This window comes from Falco peregrinus, chromosome W (genome assembly GCF_023634155.1).
Source record: "Falco peregrinus isolate bFalPer1 chromosome W, bFalPer1.pri, whole genome shotgun sequence".
In the NCBI taxonomy this organism is placed as follows: Eukaryota; Metazoa; Chordata; class Aves; order Falconiformes; family Falconidae; genus Falco; species Falco peregrinus.
In genome coordinates, this window is record NC_073743.1 from 11,244,390 (window position 1) to 11,265,042 (window position 20,653).

The 20,653-nt window shown below is 37.8% G+C and overlaps 1 protein-coding gene across 8 annotated transcripts in view; it reads left to right on the forward strand.

Moving 5' to 3' along the window:
* The window catches only part of LOC129783017 (zinc finger RNA-binding protein), a 46,382-nt gene extending 27,217 nt beyond the window's left edge, over nt 1-19,165 (forward strand). For 4 of the 8 annotated variants that reach the window (XM_055792635.1, XM_055792636.1, XM_055792637.1 and 1 more), the window contains 11 exons: nt 1,718-1,837; nt 3,424-3,569; nt 3,925-4,087; nt 5,699-5,904; nt 6,153-6,303; nt 8,868-9,009; nt 13,795-13,892; nt 14,730-14,825; nt 17,309-17,420; nt 17,531-17,628; nt 18,371-19,165. In XM_055792635.1, the coding sequence (XP_055648610.1) occupies nt 1,718-1,837; nt 3,424-3,569; nt 3,925-4,087; nt 5,699-5,904; nt 6,153-6,303; nt 8,868-9,009; nt 13,795-13,892; nt 14,730-14,825; nt 17,309-17,420; nt 17,531-17,628; nt 18,371-18,550 (1,512 nt within the window). In that variant the 3' untranslated portion in view covers nt 18,551-19,165. Of the gene's footprint in view, nt 1-1,717; nt 1,838-3,423; nt 3,570-3,924; nt 4,088-5,698; nt 5,905-6,152; nt 6,304-6,875; nt 7,416-8,867; nt 9,010-11,311; nt 11,481-13,794; nt 13,893-14,729; nt 14,826-17,308; nt 17,421-17,530; nt 17,629-18,370 lie in introns of those variants that run through there. The other 4 variants (XM_055792639.1, XM_055792642.1, XM_055792641.1 and 1 more) reach the window with 4 other exon arrangements.
* The last annotated feature ends 1,488 nt before the right edge of the window (nt 19,166-20,653 follow it).

Genomic DNA, 20,653 nt, shown 5'->3' on the forward strand with positions numbered 1-20,653 from the left:
AACGATTATTTTTTTCTAAAGCCATCTGTTTTTCAGAAAGCACCTGCGTAAACAAATTGTTCATCTATTTTTTTTTTCTATTTAAACCAGCCTTGGATTAGGGCTATACAAGGGCCAAGGCCTGGTTCTGCCAGTTATCAGCTTTAACACTTTAAATTTCTTTATTCAAACTATGTTTTCTTTAACACCAGTGCTGGGTTAGAGAAGAAGGATCACCTCACTCAACCTGCTAGGTAATACTTTGTCTAATGCAGGCCAGAATGCCATTTGCCACCTTTGCTGCAAGGGCACATTGTTGGCTCAATTTCAACTTCGTGTTCACCAGGCCCCACCCCAGGTTCTTTTCTGCCAAGATGCTTTTCAGCTGGGTGGCTCCCAGCATATATTGGTGCATGGGGTTGTTCCTCCCTAGGTGCAGGACTTCACACTTCTCCCTGTTGAACTTCACAAGGTTCCTGTCAGCCCATTTTCTCCAGCCTATTGAGATCTCTCTCTGGATGGCAGTGCAATCTTCTGGTATATCAGCCACTTGCTCCTAGTTTTGCATCATCAGTAAACTTGCTGAGGATACGCCCTGCCCCATCATCCAGATCATTAATGAAGATGTTAAAACAGGACTGGACCCAGTATTGACTCTTGAGGTAGGCTGCTAGTTACTAGCCTCCAACTAGGTTTTGTTCTACTGATCGACACCCTCTGGGCCTTGTCATTCAACCAGCTTTTTATCCACCTAACTGTATGCTTATCCAGCCCATACATCAACAGCTTGTCTATGAGAATATTATGGTGAGACTGTGTCAAAGGCCTTACTGAAGTGCAGGTAGACCAGGGGTCCTAAAACTACGGTCTGCAGGCCGGATACTGCCCCCCAGGGTCCTCAATCTGGCCCCCGGTATTTACAGAACTCCCCCGCCCCCCCACTCCCCCCCCCCGGGGGTTGGGGGGGGAAACCAAGCAGCCGCAGATGACTGCCTGCCACTTCATCCGCGCGCCGGCCCCCTGTTTAAAAAGTTTGAGGACCCCTGAGGTAGACCATATCGGCTGCTTCATCTACCAGGCCAGTCATGTCATTGCAGAAGTTTGAGTTGATCAAGCACGACTTCCCCTTGGTGAAGCCATGCTGACTATTGATGATGATTTTCTTGTCCTTAATGTGCCTGGAAATGGTTTCCAGGATCAGTTGCTCCATCACCTTCCCAGGGATTGAGGTGAGGCTGACTGGCCTGTAATTCCCTGGGTCCTCTGTGAAGATAAAAGTGATAAGGCATTGAACGTGCAAAGGCTTGTGCATATGTTTACATTTTTGTATTGTGCATGTTTCTTTTGAGCTCAGTGGGTGGCATGAGATGTGTGGATGAAGTCTGATGTAAATTTTTCATCATTTACAGATTTGTAATTATTTGACTCAATATGTTTAGGCTCGAGTTTAAAGCTGTGTACTCTTTAGAATGGAAGAACTTTGTTCTTTGTTCATTACCAAACACAATGTTGTGTCTGTCAGAATTGAAAGTTCTTTTTTCCCTTCTTTCAGTTACTGTGTGAACTTTTTAGCATGTTTTAAGATGGGTAGATATTTTCCCATGTCACTGAATTAGGTTAATTTTTACATCAGCTTTGGTTTTCTTGTTTTGTTTTTTCGGTGGGTTTTTTTTTTTGTTTTTTTTTTTTTTTAAAAAAACACCCTCAGAACCCAGTGTGTTATAACTTCATTTTCCAGGTAAGAAATGATGAAGGAAAGGTGATCCGCTTTCACTGTAAACTTTGTGAGTGCAGTTTTAATGATCCTAATGCCAAGGAGATGCACTTAAAAGGGAGGCGGCACAGACTTCAGTATAAGGTTAGTAGAAATGCTAATGCTTCTATCTAAAAATCTACCAGATGGCAGCTGACTGATTACACAACCTTACGTTTAAAGACTAGTCAAAAGTAGGTACTCTAAGTAAACAGCATATACAAGTCCCCTAGATAAATATATTTCTTGGGGAATATAATTACCAGCTGGGGTTAAACCACAGCAACTAAGTACTGCACAGCTGCTTGCTCACTCCTCCCTCACCCAGAGGGATGGGAAGGAGAATCAGAAAGGAATGTATAACTTGAGGGATGAGATAAGAACTATTTAATAATTAAAAGAAAATAAAAACAACAGTAATAATAACAACAATTATAATGAAAAGGAGGGAGAAAGGGAGGGGAACAAAATCCAAAGGGAAGGGAGGAAAGAAAACGAGTGATGCACAATACAGTTGCTCACCACCTGCTGACATGCCCAGCTAGTGCCTGAGCAATGATTGGCAGGCCCCAGCCAACCCCCCCCAGTTTATATACAGAGCATGACTTTCCATGGTATGGAATATCCCCTTGGCTAGTTCAGGTCAGCTGTCCTGGCTGTGTCCCCTCCCAGTTTCTTGTGGCTCTCCAGCCTTCTTGCTGGTAGGGCCTGAGAAACTGAAAAGTCCTTGACTTAGTATAAACACTGCCTAGCAACAACTAAAAACATCTGTTACCAACCTTGTTGTCACACCAAATCCAAAACACAGCACTGCACCAGCTACTAAGAAGAAAATTAACTCTATCCCAGCTGGAAACAGGACAGTAGTCTTTAAAGTAGTAATGCAAACTCTGAAACTACATTTTGGTTTGGGTTTTTTTTTTAAACATTTTGAGCAATGCTTTCAGGCAACTTTTGCAACATTAAAATATTGTACAACATATGCAAGCAACAGTAGGTGTGTTATGTTGTTTACCATGAATTTCAAATAGCGTAAAATCGTAGTGCTCAATGTTTTTGGCAGGATAAACCACATAAACCCTTTGTGGAGACATTTGAGAAATAAGTTGCAGGCTTTTTAGTCGTGAATGGAGAGAGACCTATACTGACATATGGTTTTCGTTTTGATTATTATAAGATTATATAGGAAGAATCTACTGTGGTTACAGGAGATACAGAGGGCCTGCATAATCATGAAAGGGATGAAAAAAGAGAAAAAATTGCCAGAAGAATGTATTCAGTAACTCATGATTATGCCCCTGTATGAGGGACCCTTCAGGAACAGGGGACTAGGAAGCACACTGTAGTTAAGATGAAATGGGTTTTTCAGGTTATAGAGTAGTCATCCTGTTACAGAATGAACAGCAAATTACTTAGTATTTCATGTAACATTTTAATCTTAAATTGCTTTGTTCTCATATAATTGAAGAGGGAATTCATGCTATTGTAATATGTTGCTTTTTTTTCCCTTTAAGATACTGGTCACATTTTTCTTATTCAACCATTCATTCAGTGCAGTTTTTAAAACTGCATTTTACTCCCCTTGATTTTATTGTAGGCCAGTAGTGTGTGTTAAACATATCAGAAGAACTCCGTAACCTTGAGATGACAAGAGGCAAACCAACATTTCATTCGTTATTTTTCTGAACTAGAAAAAAGTAAACCCAGATTTACAAGTAGAAGTAAAGCCCAGTATTCGAGCAAGAAAAATTCAAGAAGAGAAGATGAGGAAACAGATGCAGAAAGAAGAATACTGGAGAAGGCGAGAAGAGGAAGAACGCTGGAGGATGGAAATGAGGTAATGCATTCTGTTTTGTCAATGAATGAGACAAAGCTGCAGTCAGATTATCTAAAACTAACTGCTTCTGTAGTTACTTAAGCAGTCTGTACTGTCTTATTTTAAGTTGTCACCTCTCTGGATTTCTGTTTGTTTTTGTTAATGTTCAGTTGCTCTGAGGAATGTAGACTTACTAGAATTATTTGCTATAAATTCAGGCCTACTTTCAAAATAACCATTCATTTTAGTTACCCTCTGGAGTTCACTGGTATTTGCTCATGACTTAGAAATGTGTTAGTGAGGACATCTGAGAATTTATTTAGAATGGTTGGAAGTATTAACAGCTATATAAAGAGAGCACTTTGATGCACTTCAGGCGATATGAAGAGGACATGTACTGGAGGAGAATGGAGGAAGAGCAGCATCACTGGGAGGACCGTCGCAGAATACCAGATGGAGGATATCCTCATGGTCCTCCAGGACCTCTAGGCCTGCTGGGAGTTAGACCAGGAATGCCTCCTCAGCCCCAAGGACCAGCTGTGAGTCTCTTAACTTGGGGGGGAATCATACTTACCAGGAGGCACGGTTAAGAACTATAAATTATTCAGTGCTACTTCAGCTGTCTCCAGTGTTTCTTAATAAAGGATTTGAAAAAGTGAAGAAAAAAATATATACCAATGAAACTGTGTAGATGGACCTGTCTTCCAAAATAAATCCACTTATATGACAAAAGGATGCCTTGAAGACAAATATTGTTTCTTCTGAAATACAAGTCATTCTGGGTTTGTGTACTAGTTCTTATTTAATTGCATTATACTTTATTTAGTTAATTGTGGAAAAATGTATGGATAATAAGTGGTTGGATTGTCAGTCCCACAGGGGATAATGGTTAGTGGTGGGTCATACTCTACCTGGAGTTCAGTAACAAGTGCAGTACCACGTGGGTTTATCCTGGGATTTGTCTCATTAGCATCTTATCAATGATCTGAAAGGTGCACACGCATTAGGTTTGCAGCTGACATGAAACTGAATTAGTTCAGGGTGGGACCTAGGCAGACTGGAGGAATGGACCAACAGGAACTTTATAGAATTCTGCAAGGACACATGTCTAATGCTGCACTTGAGAAGGTCTAACCCCTTGCACTGAGGGACTGGGAAGTGACAGGCTGGGTAGCAGCCCAGCCCTGCTGGAAGGGACCTGGGGTTCTTGGTAGACAGCAAGCTGAACGTGAGCCAACTGTGTGCCCTGGCAGCAAGGAAGGCCAACAGCATCCTGGGTGATGTTAACAGGAGCATAATCAGTAGATAAAGGAAGGTGATCAGCTTTCATTAGACCCAAACTGCAATACTGCATTCAATTTTGAGCTTTCCAGTACAAGAAAGGTACTGATAACCCATATAGCAGGTTCATTGTGGAGCCACTGAGATGGTCAGAGGTCTGGAGAGCGTGCCCTGTGAGGAGAGATTTAAGGATCTGAGCTTCTTCAGCCTGGAGAAGAGATGGCTTCAGTGGGACATAATAGCTTTCTAATACCTGTGCATTATAAAGACAATGATGCCAGGCTCTTTATAGTTGTGAGGGGGCAAGATAAAACAACTTTAAGCTGAGACAAAAGAGGTTCAGACTGAATACAGGAATATTATTATTATTTTTTTCCTCACACAGATGTGCAGCTTCCATCTTTGGTGGTTTTCAAGAACCGACTGGATAAACCCCTGAGCAACATGATAAGGTCTTATAGCTGACCATGGTTTGCACAGGAGGTTGGACTAGAGGACCTACCTACCTAGATCCCTTCCTATTTGAATTCTGTGATTCTGTGAAAGCAATCATGGATACTTTATTTTGCAGCAGTATGCAAGTATTTCCCAATTAACGGAAAGAGAGTAGTTATTTAGGTTGGGGAGGTACTTTTGATCCTGGGATTTCATAATTTGTTTATTTTTGATACATTTCATGTTTTTTCAGACATGATTGATTGTGACCAGTGTAAGTTGTTAAGGACACTTCAGTTCATATTTTGTTACATTTCAATGATTTGAGGTTTGAATATTCTGTTGTTTAGCCACATGTTTGGGTTTTGCTCACATACCATCTGTGAACTTGGAAGTATACCCAAATTTCAGAAATGTACTTCTTTGTCTTTTAGCCTCTACGCCGCCCTGACTCCTCTGATGACCGTTATGTGATGACCAAACATGCAGCTATATATCCAACAGAGGAGGAACTTCAAGCAGTCCAAAAAATTGTTTCTATTACTGAGCGTGCTTTGAAACTTGTTTCTGACAATATGACTGACCATGAAAAAAGCAAGAGCAAAGAGGGAGATGACAAAAAAGATGGCAGTAAAGACAGGTATTTTTTTATTATTATTATTTTTTAAGAATTTCATCACTTGTTCCTGAAGTAATTTTATGGTTTTCCTTGCACTGTTATCAGTGCTTCCAGGGATTCTGTTCTCCTTGGGTTTTGATACAGCATAGGTTGCTGTGGCCTCAAGAGTATATGGAATACTCCACTCCTATTTTATTTCACTTTTCTACCTTCAGGATTAGTTTTATGGTTTTTATATTTTAAATGCAGCTTCTAATTATATTTCACAGAGCTTTGAAAGGAGTTTTACGGGTAGGCGTTTTGGCTAAAGGTTTGCTACTCCGTGGAGACCGAAATGTCAATCTTGTTTTGTTATGTGCTGAGAAGCCTTCAAAGATGTTACTCAGTCGTATTGCTGAAAGTCTTCCCAAACAACTTGCAGTAAGTAGTATTTAGATTTTTGGATTTTAATTTTTTTAAAGATACTGTAAAAATCTGTCCTCAAGTCAAATGTCTGCAGGGCTGACTGCTGCATTTCATAGCTCAGGTTCAGTTTCTTTTCATTTTCTGAGTGTTTTTATCTGAATTCAGGGACTATGCTGCATGTTTTGCTTTCTGTATATTGTATCCATGCAAGTGTCTAGGTGTTTGTGGTAGCAGCGTAGTATCGGTCATCATTTAATTGATTTCATTTAACTGGGAAGTAGAAATGAGCAGAAGAAAGACTATTATCCAGTTATCAGCAGTGATAGAGGTAACTTGTGCAGTGTTACAGGAAGCTTGTGCTCTGTATTAGATTTGTGTGGCAAAGTTTGGGGGGGGAGGCGCTACAGAGGTGGCTTCTGTGAGAGTATGCCAGAAGCTTCCCCTGTGCCTGACGGAGCCAATGTCAGCCAGCTCCAAGATGGACCTGCCACTGGCCAAGGCTGAGCCCATCAGTGACGGTGGTAGTACCTCTGTGATAACATATTTAAGATGGAGGAAAAAAAAACCACTTGCACAACAAATTGCAGCCGAAGAGAGGAGTGAGAATATGTGAGAGCCATAACACTGCAGACACCAAGGTCAGTGAAGAAGGAGGGGGAGGAGGTGCTCCAGGTGCTGGAGCAGAGATTCCCCTGCAGCCCATGGAGATCCACAGTGGAGCAGATATCCACTTGCAGCCTGTGAAGGACCCCACGCCAGAGCAGGTGGATGCCCAAAGGAGGCTGTGACCCCATGGGAAGCTGTGCTGGAGCAGGCTCCTGGCAGGACCTATGGAACTGTGGAGGGAGAGGAGCCCATGCTGAAGCAGGTTTGGTGTCATGGCTTGTGACCCTGTGGGGGACCCATGCTGGAGCAGTCTGTTCCTGAAGGACTGTGCCCTGTGGGAAGGACTCGCGTTGGAGAAGTTCATGGAGGACTGACTCCTGTGGGAGAGGGACCTCATGCTGAAGCAGGGGAAGAGTATGAGGAGTACTCCCCCTGAGGAAGAATAAGTGTCCAGAGACAACATGTGATGAACTGACCACAACTCCCATTCACTGTCCCCCTGTGCCACTTGGGGGGAGGAGGTAAAGAAATCAGGAGTGAAGTTGAGCCCAGGCAAAAGGGAGGGGTGGGGGAAGGTGGTTTTAAGTTTTGGTTTTATTTCTCATTATCCTATTCTGTTGGTAAAAAATTCAACTAATTTTCCCAAGTTAAGTCTGTTTTGCCCTTGATGGTAATTTTTGAGTGATCTCCCTGTCTTTATCTTGACCCATGAGCTTTTCATTCTATTTTCTCTCCCCTGTCAAGTTGAAAAGGGGGAGTGATAGAGTGGCTTTAGTGGGCACCTGGCATCCAGCCAAGGTCAAACTGCCACACTCTGCCTGAAGGTCAAAGTTCTCCATTAATGCTATTCTGTACTGATGTCTTGTTTCCAGTTTGTATGTGTCAGTGCTTTGTAGTCCCACAATTAGTTAACTAAGTCTTGTGGGTTTCTGTTTGTATATGTTTAGGGTTTTTTTAACTTGGGCCTTTAAAAAAAAAACAAAAACAACCAACCAACCTCACACCCCTCCCCCCCCCAAAGAAACCCCAAAAGTACATGCAGTCTTAAACCATTCAGCAGAATTCATATAAAGTATTTGCTGTATTTCCACAAGAAACGAAAGTACAGAATAAAGTCTTAAACTCCAGTGTGCTCTACTGAACAAAGCCTGTCTACCATCATTAGAGAATGCTTGTCACAGCATTACTATTTCAGTGTAGTCTGGTAAAATTCTTGGCAGAATCAGTGGCATGGTAGAAGCATTAGCAGGATCAGATTAGTTAAAGATAATCTTGGGTTTGTTCTTGTTTTGAAATATGCACATCTTGGTCTGGCTTTGTGAAGTTACTTGTCCCTCTGGTTTGTGGAAGACAGTGATAGAGGTGCTTACAGCTTCCTTTTGGGGGTATTTAGAGTTACTCAGTCTAGTTGCAAGAAGCAATTCTGAATAACCACCTTGTTACTCTTACTTTTTTTTTTTCTTTCCCTGGTGTTTATCTTACCCTTTGCTTTCATCAGAGGATGTTGTGATAGCCAAGTATGGAATGTGCCTAGCAGTACCCATCCTGTAACTATGAGCTCAAAGAACCACTGCATCTTTGTGCTTTTTAAAGGCTCCTATGTTCCAATGAGAAACATATCCAACTGGCATTTAAAGAAAAGCCTCGGTGCCACTTAATCTCAAACACTGTCAAGATTCTCGTTATGTTATTTACTTAATATATGGATTTTCTTTATGGGTGGTATTTTTCTTTTGCATGCTTGGTGACTGCTGTGTATTTTCATTAATGATTTGGAAACAATATGCAAATCCATATATATATATATATAAAAATTGTGAATACTGTTGTTTCTTTGAATGCAGAGATATCTGCTTCATATAATTATATTGCATTTCTGTTTTTCTATTAAAAAGACTATGTTGAAATCTATTTTCTTCCCCATACTTTTCTTGGCCACATTCTAATAGAAATTTCTGTTTCTCAATATTTAGGTAATAAGTCCTGAGAAATATGATATCAGGTGTGCAGTCCCAGAAGCAGCAATAATTTTAAATTCATGTGTGGAACCCAAAATGCAAGTTACTATCACACTGACATCTCCAGTCATTCGGGAGGAGAACATGAGGGATGGAGGTTGGGAAGTTGTTAAAGATGTTACTTCTTTCTCACCTGTTTTTATATGTTTATATATTCTGCTTAAGATGGCATTATGATCCTAGAAGGCAACATGCTGGCACAACTAATGTATTTGATTGAAACCTTGTTTTTCAACAACCAGTCTCGGTAGAGAACAGTTGGTTAAAATAAATGCTTATATGATGCTTTCATTTTTAAAAACTCTAACTTTATGTCCAACCTCAGCTTTCTGGAAAAGGTACAAACTTGACTCCCCACCCCCACCCCCCATAAAATTATGTGGAAAACTAAGTATTTTATAGCAAGTGTCTGTAAACTGATTTTCTAGAGCGGTCTTGCCCTAAGAGAAAGATTGTATGGTTTTAGAAAAATCAGAGGGGTTTGAGTTTAAACTGAATCAGTATTACCATCACTTACACATTCCAAATAGCAGCACCACTTAAAATGCACTTTTATAGTACTGTTGATGGTAACAGTGCTTCTAACTTTAAAAGATGATGCGATTTTTTTTTCCAGCTCTCTGAGGTTGCTTTTTGATCTGGAGTGCTTTTTGAGTATATTTAGGCTCCTGGTATTACAATCAGTCTTCTATCCAACTGGAAAACCCAGACTAGTACAATAAGAAATGGCTTTGTCATCAAGCTGAAGCAGAAGGTGGAGCTTGTAAATCAAATTGGTTTTGAAGTTCAGTTTCTCTGGTGCCAGCAGTGTTGCTTTAAGGGTCTGTTCTGTAACACTTTCAAAGCTCCAAAAGCTTTTAAGCCAACAAGCATGATTAATGTCTGCAGTACGTTGGTTCTTTTTGTTTACGGGTCAGATAAAATTAACTTTTGTTTCCTTTTAATCCTGTATTTTCATAGTTGAAAGCGATCATGGCTAACAAGGTTCTGGTGTTTGACAGTGAACCTACAGATAGGAAATCTGAGGCTATCTTAACACTTCTCATATGCAGGTTGAAAAAATCGTATGTGTGTATGTATACATGTACTTGTGTATATATGTACTTATATAAGCCACAGAGACCTTTTTTATTTCATCTCATCATTACTTGTCCTCTGAAATACTTGAGGTTTTTTTTTATATTGCATTAATAAATGTTCTGTAGCTAAGACTAGTGCATTGTAAGCAAGCTGTGTTAACAAAGTCATCCTACGTAATCAGAAAGAAAAACTTCAGGATGCATTCTCTAGTTTGGATGACTTCTGAAGAGTCTTTGAGTGCTTTGTACGTGATTTTTAAGCTGTGCATATTATTCCTAGCTATAAAGGCTTTGTACATGTACTATCACACCAAACCAATTTACTTGGTTTTTGACAGTCTAAGTGTAACATGATTCTTGGTTTGTCTGTGCTGAATCAGAATTCACGTATTATTTAAGCTTATAAAGAATAATTTAATTTGAAAGATTTGACTATTAAATTATGTTAACCATTAAATGCAGTTAACCTTAAACACCATGTTTATTTCTTAATGTACTGTGCAAAAGTGCAATATTGATTTCTGCTACAATACTCAATTTCAATTTTCCGGCCTAAAATTCTATGATATAGACTAAAAAGAAAATCAATTTCAAATTACTACAATCAATCCCTTAATTTATGCCACCTAAAGGAAGCAAATCTGTATTTTTGTCTGACCCACATGAGTTAAAATGATCACTGTGAGTTTATTCACTGGTGAATGCAGTACTGCCTCTAAGCAAGCAAAATCAAGTTAGATTTCTCTTCAAGACACTGAGCAGTATAAAATGGATGTGCAGAAAAGTTCACTTCTAAAACTAGAGCAAGTAGAAGACTGAATTGCAAATTATTGCAGCAAAGAAGGCCTTATTATAAAGACTGCTGCTTATTTGCTGCAGAGTAGTAGTATGTGTTTGTGGGTGTTTTTACTGCAGCTTCTCATGCTCTGTGTCTTACAGTGGTTTAAAGTTTGGTTTAGTTTTTGGGGTTTGTTTGGGTTTTTTTAGCTTGCTTGGGGAGCTTGTTCAGGTGATAAGGAAGGCTTTACCAGAAGAACAAGTTTGAGTAAAGATGAGACTGAGACTTGCATGTGGTGTAGAATCTTGTTTGATGTGTAATAATCCCATTACATGATAAAAGGCTAAAAAAATAATAATAAATACAGTGTGAAATAAAATTGTTAACCACATAGCTACTGTTCCTTGCAGTATTGTGCATTTGACAGTTTACCAAATCTATATATTCAAAGTACTCTAACCCCTGCTGTGGAATCTTTCCTTCAGCAAACAAAGTGTACATACTTAAAAACGCATATATGTGTGCGTCTTTTTTTTTCTTAGCTAACAGCCCTGGTCCAAAGCCTTCTAGCAGAGGGACTTGATTCCTGTCAGGGGTTGCTGCCAACACATCGGAAGGATTTTTGACCAAGGTTTTCTAAAGCTCAGTGTCACACCTGCCATGCTTTACAAAGGAGTGGGGTTGGATGCATACTCCTAGCATCTACTGTTACTTTGTGTGGGGTTTTTTTTTCTATTTGTCTTTGTGTCTCTCCTAGAATTAAGGCAGTGTTCACACTAGTCTTGAAATAGTTGACTGGGTAATATGTATTTCTCATAATAAAACTTACCAAAATTGATATACCTGTTAGCTTTTAACAAAGAGGTAGTGTGGACACAGCATGTCTAACTGAAGATTAACCCCTTACGCTAGTAATAAGTTATGTAGGGTAAGAATTCATGCTTGTGTTTTGTAAATTAATTCATATTTTTTGTCTTAGTTTGACAGGGTGGTGTAGGTTAGGCATCTGAATTTAGTTAAATAGTCTTTAAGGGGTTAATCCTGAAATGTGAAACAGATGCAGAAATCCACAGATTAAGTATTACAAGAGTTTCCTTGATACATTTTTTCAGCCGATATATTCTCGGTGCAATAGGTGCCTTGCAACTTCTGACTAGAAGTAATTGAGTTTCAAATTATGTAGTGAATTATTGTGATAAAAGTTTGCACAGTGTTACCTATTTGCATATTAGTTTTAGAAGAATGTAAAATATTGATTAGGCTACTAGACCCAGCAGACCCAGATTTTTATTTTTAACTTTTCAATCTTACTTTGCCTCTCTTTACCTGCTGTGGGTTTTCTCCAAATGTACTCCTTGTCTTTTATATACAAGTTGTACTTGTTTCATCAGTTATCTTACCTGACACCTCTCTTGTATAAGTTTGGTGTTTGTTTTAAATGAAATACCGTTTTAGATGTCTTCATTTGCTCTGTAAATGCCTTGTTAGTGTAGTTTTTCTTCTTTCCAATTTAACATATAGTCCATAAGTTTTAATATCTGTGCGAGAAGATACCCAGGTTCTTCTCAGCTTTGTTCTTATTTTGAAATCCTCTCCCTTTTAGCCCAGTGCAGAGCAATGGAACTGTCCTATAAAAAAAAAATGCCCAAATCTGAATGTAGTACTTCAGATTGAGTTTATTTATTATATTGCAAAGTTGTAGCATGATGTTCATTCATGGCTTTTTAGTTCTCTGTATGGTAAAGTATCCTACTATTTATTTTACATCTGTGTATAAATAGGTGGTTTCAGAGCTGTCTCTCTGCAGCATCCCTAGAACCTTCTCCTTGTTGGCATGTTTTGTGAGACTCAAAATATATACAAATTTTATTCTCAGACTTATCTAAATTTATATATTGCTGGAGTAAACTATATTGTTCCATACAGCCGGCTCCTGTGAAATGAGTGCCATTGAGCAAGGGCTTTTTCTTTCCTCTTCTCTGGTGTATCGCCAGCTATGCTACCAATATACTTTGTCACTAGTCACAATAGCCATTTTCATAATTAGTAAAACAAAGAGCCTTTAAAGTTGATCATTGCATTATATCCCTACAGTTTTTAAGTAACCTGAAGATACCATTTCATATTGTTCAGTGGTTCCAGTTTCATTGATTAAGCCACTTCCAAAAGGGCCTTGTGGTCTTTTCCTTTTGGGAAACAAAGCAATTGGTTTGATAATTTAATTAATCATGAACATTTAAATAAACAAGATCTACTATATTTTCTTTATTTTTCAGACATTCTGCTTTGTGTTTTAAACTATTCCTTGCTTTTTTTTCCCCTGCTGAATCTTAAGTAAAGCAATCGCTTTTCAAATCCTTTGCATCCTGAATGATATTGGAGCATGTATATCATGGGCTGAGGAATGTGAGTAATAGAGAGAGTACTAGAAAGTAATGGAGCTCTTAATACTGAAGAGCATTTCATGTTCCTTTAGTCAGTTTTTTTAAAAGCAAAATAATTTCTATTTTAAGGTATGATAAAAATTTCATTACTAAACGTCTAGTGCTTTTAAGATTTATTTTTTTTATATACTTAGTTTTTCTTTAAAAGAGTAGGTCCCAAATAAAACATGACAAAATTTACAAGAAATTAAGTTTGAATGTTTCTATTTGGTTAAAGTGGATTTTTGTGTTCCTTCTGTCTTGTGTTCTCTGTGCTGGTGCACTGTGTCCAACCATCCTTCCTGCAGTATTTAATTTTAGGGGATATGTGTTTTTCCAGTGTTAGCTTGAATAAAGAATTACTATGCATTGCATAATCTGCAATGCATTCAAAAATAACCTGAGAGCTATGCTCTTGATCTTCATACTGGGTTGATGCCCTAATCCTAATTGAATGGCTTTTATTGAGCATTTACATTTGTTGTTCAAGTGTTTAAACTTTAAATGGCACGTGTGACACTGAATCTACTTTAAGGAAGTGTCTTGCTCACCTGGTCAAACACCCATTCCTCACTGCATTTTGCCAATTCAATCCATTTTAGATGTAACCTCGGGTATGGTGAAAGATCCACCGGACGTCTTGGACAGGCAAAAATGCCTTGACGCTCTGGCTGCTCTACGCCACGCTAAGTGGTTCCAGGTTCGGAACATAATTTTACTTTCTTCTTGTAGCCTTATGAGAGATAAGTTCAGTTGCAATATAAATGTTTAATTGTGTGCAAACACTCAGCATTGTTCATGCTAATAATACATAATATTTTTCTGGTCCCTAAATTTAAATGTAGAAGGTTGAGTATGGAAGAACTGCTTTATGCAGATATTGCTCATTTGAATTTCACATTATTTTTTTTAATTATTTATATTTTTTTTTTTGCCATTGAGAAGTTGATGTTGAAAGCTTGACTCGCTTGGGGTGATCATGTGTCGTATATTTGTTATATATTCCATAAGGCTGCAGAGTAACTGTTTTAAATAATGGATTCTGTGTTTAAAGCTTTGGGTTTAGATTTAAGACTTTTTTTCCTATTTCTTTAAGTGTATTAAGTGTAGAGATTGAAGGGCGAGAAGTAACTGTTTGGTTTAGTGACTTTGCATTCTGGCAAAGGCACGATAAAGAAACCAAACAGATTCCCTTGACCTTTCGGTCTCTATACCCATTTCTTAGACCTTTACTTTATTTCTAATATAGAAACATACTGTATTTATTGTTACAAGTGAACATAGGTCAAAGTGCACAGGGGATCAAGAAATATTATTCTTGTATAGCCTGTGCACTTTGACTTCCACCACCTTAAATTACTAACCCTGTATAAAATACTGCTGTGAATGGCAGCTCATGGAATAAAGTTGTAGAATGATTGATTTGTTTCAATCTTGTATCTGAGCTTCCATTGAACAGTGGTGTTTTAGTCTTTCAACAAGCCCTATTTGCTGTAGGTGCTGGGATTAATTAATATGATTTTGTGTTGCTCACAAGGCTAGAGCTAATGGTCTGCAGTCCTGTGTGGTTATCATACGTATTCTTCGTGACCTCTGTCAACGGGTTCCAACTTGGTCTGATTTTCCAAGCTGGGTGAGTAATGTACTTTTGAATGAGTCTTTCTAAAGTACATGGTACTGCAAGTAAAGCGTAGGAAAGTGTTACTACAGTTTAAAAATGTAGACTTTTTCAAGGAGTAATGTAGGGTTTTGTTTGGTTTGGGGGGGGCTTTTCTCCCCCCAACAAATGATCCAGATTCCCTCTAAAAATTTAATTTTCTGAAGTTTTGTCATTTGCAACTGAAATTGTTTTTTCAAAAGGAATTTTCCTGTTCTTTTGAATTCTTTGTGGGTGGAATTCTTCTTCTAGGCTTTAGCGTTTTTTCCTTTACTCTCTATATAAAAATTTATTTTTTTCTAACCACCTAATCTGAATTGCTTGAACTTTACTGAAACTGATTGAAAGTAATGTCAACTGTGTCCAGATAGCTCTCTGATAACAGAAAGGCTACTTGAAAGAACAAATCACAGTAATTCCTGTGCTCATTAATATATCCTTTCTACAAGATGAAATACCACAGTACTAGTCTGTGGATGTGTCAACATTAGAATTTTAATCAGTGTAACTTAGAAACAGATCTCTAGGTTGTACCCAGTTACCTCTCTCAATTCTTGCAGCCAAGTGTTCTTGGAGCATTCCTTTTACATTGACTACCTTAAATGATGCTCTCCAGAAGTGCAACTTGTGCTCCAAATATTAACAGATGTTCAATCTGTGAACTGGAAAAAGCTAGTCTGAAACAAAATCTCTGAAATGTATATGTGCGGAGGTAAACTCAGCTCTGACTGTTTTGTTTCATAGACCAAATCCTCTTGTACTGCGCTACTTCCTAATGTAGATTTTTCAGTTTTGGCAGGAAGAGCACTAACGTCAAGACAGTTACAGTAGTTTGCATTATTTCAATGAGAAATGTTTTACAACTGTACTAAGCTTGCAGATAATTTTATTAAATTACTTCTGATGATATTTATTGCTTCTGGAAAAAATGTAGAGCAGTTATTTGGTTTTTTAAATATTTAAAGTAAAAAAAAGTAATCCCGTTTCCATGCTATACTTGATGAAAGATACGCTGTGCAAATATAGCTTAAAAGAAGCTAAGAAGTATGTGCCCTCAATATCGCTATGATACTGAGTTGCCAAAGAATAAACCCTGGCATACTTTTAGAAAAGCATCCTTAGAGCTACTGCAACACACAGCAGGCACATAGATGAAGAATAAGTAATGTTGTTTCTTATTTCTCATAATATCTGTTCTTCAGTGTATTGTATGAGGATCCAAAAGAACTAGAGTTGAATAAATGCAATAACATGATCTGCTTTTTTTTCTTTCCTACTGTATTTTGCTTCATACTTGAAAATAACTAAATTACTGTTGCTAAAACTCAAAAGATTGATCCTGAGTGTCACAGTGGGAATATGGAAATACCGTGCTCAAGAATTGAAATCTGTCATTTAAATTGAGCTAAAATAGAAAGGAATGGGCACCCTTAGTGAAGGATTGTAATCAACACTGCCTATAGTTACTTGCATGCATTAGAATAGACGTTTACTCTTGGATAATGAAAATAAAAGGCAACATATGAACAACTGTAAACTCAGGAGAGGAATCAAAAAACACACTCCCAAAAATCCCTACCAAAAAACAAGAGACACATATTGTTTGAAAATGAAACTTGCCAAAGGGGTAGTATTGAAACATCCATTTAATGCTGAGAAAGCTAAGGAAAGCTATTCTTTATTTGTGCAAATTTCTTTTATGGATTTTTCTGGAAAAAATAGTCCAATAAAAGTGAACAATGGACATATTCACAGAAAAAAGGCAATATTTTAAATACAGATAATAATTTAAACCATTTTCACTATTATCAAATAATGTGTGAATTTTAGAAAACCTGTTTATCATCAAGGTTTTGGGTTTTTTACACTCGTTTAACATCTGAGTTAGTGTTAGCCTATATCCAAGAAAAAACTTGCTGTGAACTTCAGTTTTGCTAAACTGAAGAACTAGTAACCGCTTAAACATTAGAAGGTCATGAAATTTTTGATGCTTTAAGTTTCTGTATTCTTGTAGAAAAAAATAATTTCTCTGTAGCATCCTGTTAATTTCATTAGATGAATCAAATTCATCATTTCATACTGTGTGCTGTTTATTCATGTGGCTGATGGATTCCGGTGGCCCACCATGTTTCATGCTCTCAAAAAATGTCTGGACATGTTGTCTACCTGCATGTGTAGGCTACTACTGTATAAATTTCTACAAAACTTTTGGACAACTTGTGATGAGAAGCAGCATATCAGTATCAGGACTCAATGTTAATCTTGTAGCAGCTCTCTTTTTATTCATCATTATAAAATATCTAAAATATTTTTTTTCCATTTTTAACTGAAAGTATTCTGTGATGTGTAATATTCTTCAAAATTCCAGTATCAGAAGTTCTGTATTGAACACCAGTAGTAGCTTTTTTAAATTTTAATCAATCTTCTAAATTGGCTGGATTTTCTTATTGTTGGTCTAGGCTATGGAGTTGCTTGTGGAAAAAGCAATTAGCAGTGCTACTGGACCACAGAGTCCTGGGGATGCACTGAGAAGAGTTTTTGAGTGTATATCTTCAGGAATCATCCTTAAAGGCAAGTTGCATTTGATCAGTGTCTGTATATTTATGCTTAACTAATGTAAAATCTGTAATCTTGGTTGAAATAAGGTAGAGATGTGCTACTAATTAGCCTAACCATTGTAGGTGGTCCTGGCCTTCTGGACCCTTGTGAGAAAGATCCTTTTGATACACTCACTGTAATGACAGACCAGCAACGAGAGGATATTACTTCAAGTGCGCAGGTAAGGAAAAATATGTGTGAAGTAACTAAATTTGATGGCTGGGTTTTTTGCTGGGTTTGTTTTGTTTGGTTTGTTTTTTTAAAAATTGAGCTATACGGTGTACAGGAATTTTCCTTTTTTAGGATATAGTCTTGTTTTTCAGATGATCAGTCTAGGCAATGAAAATGACACAACAGAGGATGTATAATAGTGTTCATTTTTGCACTAAAATTAATGTATTTCCTGAAAAGTTTGAAGCACTCCCATCTATATATATCTCTCTCTCCATAAAAATGCTCACTATACAGCAGTATGTTATTAGATTTAAAATTACATTGGCATTTAATATTTTATAAATAAATCTGTGTATGTTTAATTTTTAATACTGTATCCACTTACAGTATTGACCAATCGCACTTGCATCTTAAGAGGTTACTGCCCCTACCTCTTCATTTGATCCTTTTGCTAAATTTACTAATGTGTAATGGGACATGTGACAAGCCTTGGCTGCTTCAGTGCAAGTCCAGCAACTAAAACACATGTATATTATTTTTAAGCTAAGATGATGTACTTTGTACAGAAGCAGCAAATGTGACATACACATTTTATTGTGTTGACTTTTGTTGGGGGAAGGAAGAGGGGGATAATAAGAGCTAAGGATAATATCATACACTACTACTGTTCTTCATTAATTGTTTGACAAAGTACTTAAAATTGACATTTGTTTCATAACAGAAATATCTTCTTTCTACCCTTTTTCTAGTTTGCACTGAGACTCCTTGCATTTCGTCAAATACACAAAGTTTTAGGAATGGATCCGTTACCACAGATGAATCAACGCTTCAACATCCATAATAATCGTAAAAGGAGAAGGGACAGTGATGGAGTTGATGGATTTGAAGCAGAGGGAAAAAAAGACAAAAAAGATTATGATAACTCTTAAAAACATTTATCATCACTGCTAGGATCGAAGGTGATGAAAAGTCCATTTGTTGCCTTGTTTTTAAATGGACATAATGTCTGTTTAAAACATCCAAAACCAACTCTGTAATTAGATTTGGAAGAGAACAACCTAGCTCTTCTGTGAGATTCTGAATATTTTAATGGATGTACTGTATCAGACAAATTATGGATGGAAAGACTGCAAATGGAAATTCTGTTGTCATTAGAAAAAATAGTTTGAAAATGTTTTCCTCATTGCATTTTCTTTCAATGTGTTGCTAACTTTAGTACCTTTTCTTCTTTTTTGTCTTTTTTATTAACAAGTGCACTGTCATCTTATCTTGACTGTCTTTAATGCAGCATTTGTGCTTCTGTTGATATGTGTATTTTGACTTTTTACTTAGAAGGTTTTTTGTTTGCCTTTGACACTAGTTGTATAAGTTACTTTGTGTTAGATAGTATAAACTGTTCCCCTCCCAGTTAATATTTTACAGAACTTTATTTTGTAAAGTGAGACTGCAGGATTATGGAGATTTTTTTCCTGAATGTGAAGGGGTTACAACACATAATTTTCCTGCCATTTGAGTGCTCAGAATTAAATGTTTTTGCAATCTTGTGGCATTTGTCTCCTTAGTGTGACATAACAGTGTAATTAGGGCAATTTTGTTTTAATCTAATCAAATTTGCTGTTGTGCTTTAGCAGTATAAAAACTAATATATACAGTATGGTCTTACAACAGTTGTTGTAAGATGATGATGGCACCTGCCACAACCCTACAGGACCAAGACAGTACATTTTCAGCCAGTCTAAGCAGGCAGTCAAAGCTAGAATAACAGCATCAATGACAGATGTAGACACCCAAATGCAAGAGGTAATTGGAATACAGGGGTCATGTCCAAAACATCTGCCTTCCCTCACATACCCATCTCCTCAGTACCTTGCAGCTCACTAGGCATTTCTGTTTCTGCACCAAAATGTGGGCAGAACAGCCCATCTAAGCAGCTCAGCACCCAATGACAACCCTAAATCCAGCTAGGACCCAGAAACCCAGTAGGTCAAGGACATTAAAATGCTTCCTAAGAGGCCCACCTGAGGAGCATTCTTTACACACACTGAACAAAGAGGACCTGGAAAGAGCAGAAGCTGATGCTCTTGGTCTCATGGCTAATGGCATTCAGGAGAAAGACTTCATCAGCTAATCAGCCTGAGAGCACTCAAGATCATATTTTTAGGTAGTGTCCCAATCTTTAGGTGAAGTGGTCTCTAGGGTGGGACACTCTTGAGCCTTCCCCTTGCTCACAGCTGACACTGCGAATGTTTGGGCCAGAGACAGGGAACACAACCTTTGTAGCAAGAGAAGTGGAATCTGGTCCCTAGACTGTGACCATGTTCTAACTCAATGACTGCTTAATGTAAAATACATTTACTTATACTGGTCTTGTCTAAGAGCAAAAAACAGAACATCCCTGCAAGGGCTGCTGCAGGCCCCAAAGATTGAGGAAATATATTTCTTCTAATCTCAGCACTTAATGGATCTCTGTTTCAGAGCAGAATTTAAATGCATGTCTTGTGTAAAGGGATTGTCATACAGGACACCGGTTGTCTTGGATATTTCTCGCTGATCTGTTTTTGAACAGTATTTCAGTTGCTTGGTATCACTTTTTACACACCAGCATCACTTAATGGAACACAACATCTTTGGTTCAGAATGCTGTATAAGGCTTTTCTTTTTTAAAATAAAAAAATCAACCCTCTTATACTGATAACCAACAGGTCTTAACACCAAAACAAATTTGTGAAGTGAAATCCAGAATGTTTGCTGAGGTCTGAAACGGTAATTCTCAGGATTTGCAAAAAAAATAATTTAAAACCGCTGCACAGAGTTCATTTTCAAAGGCTGCAAATTAAAACTTCCCCTAAAGGCTGCATGCACTGCAACTGCATGCATAATTTTATTTACATGCATAGAATTTAGATCTAGCCTATCCCATCCAGTAACAGACTTTTAAAGACTGAAAATATAATTGGCATCCATCTCCAATAATAAAAATTACACTTCCCAGGCACCCTTTGATTTCAGTAGCAGATGGTATGCAGTTGCCT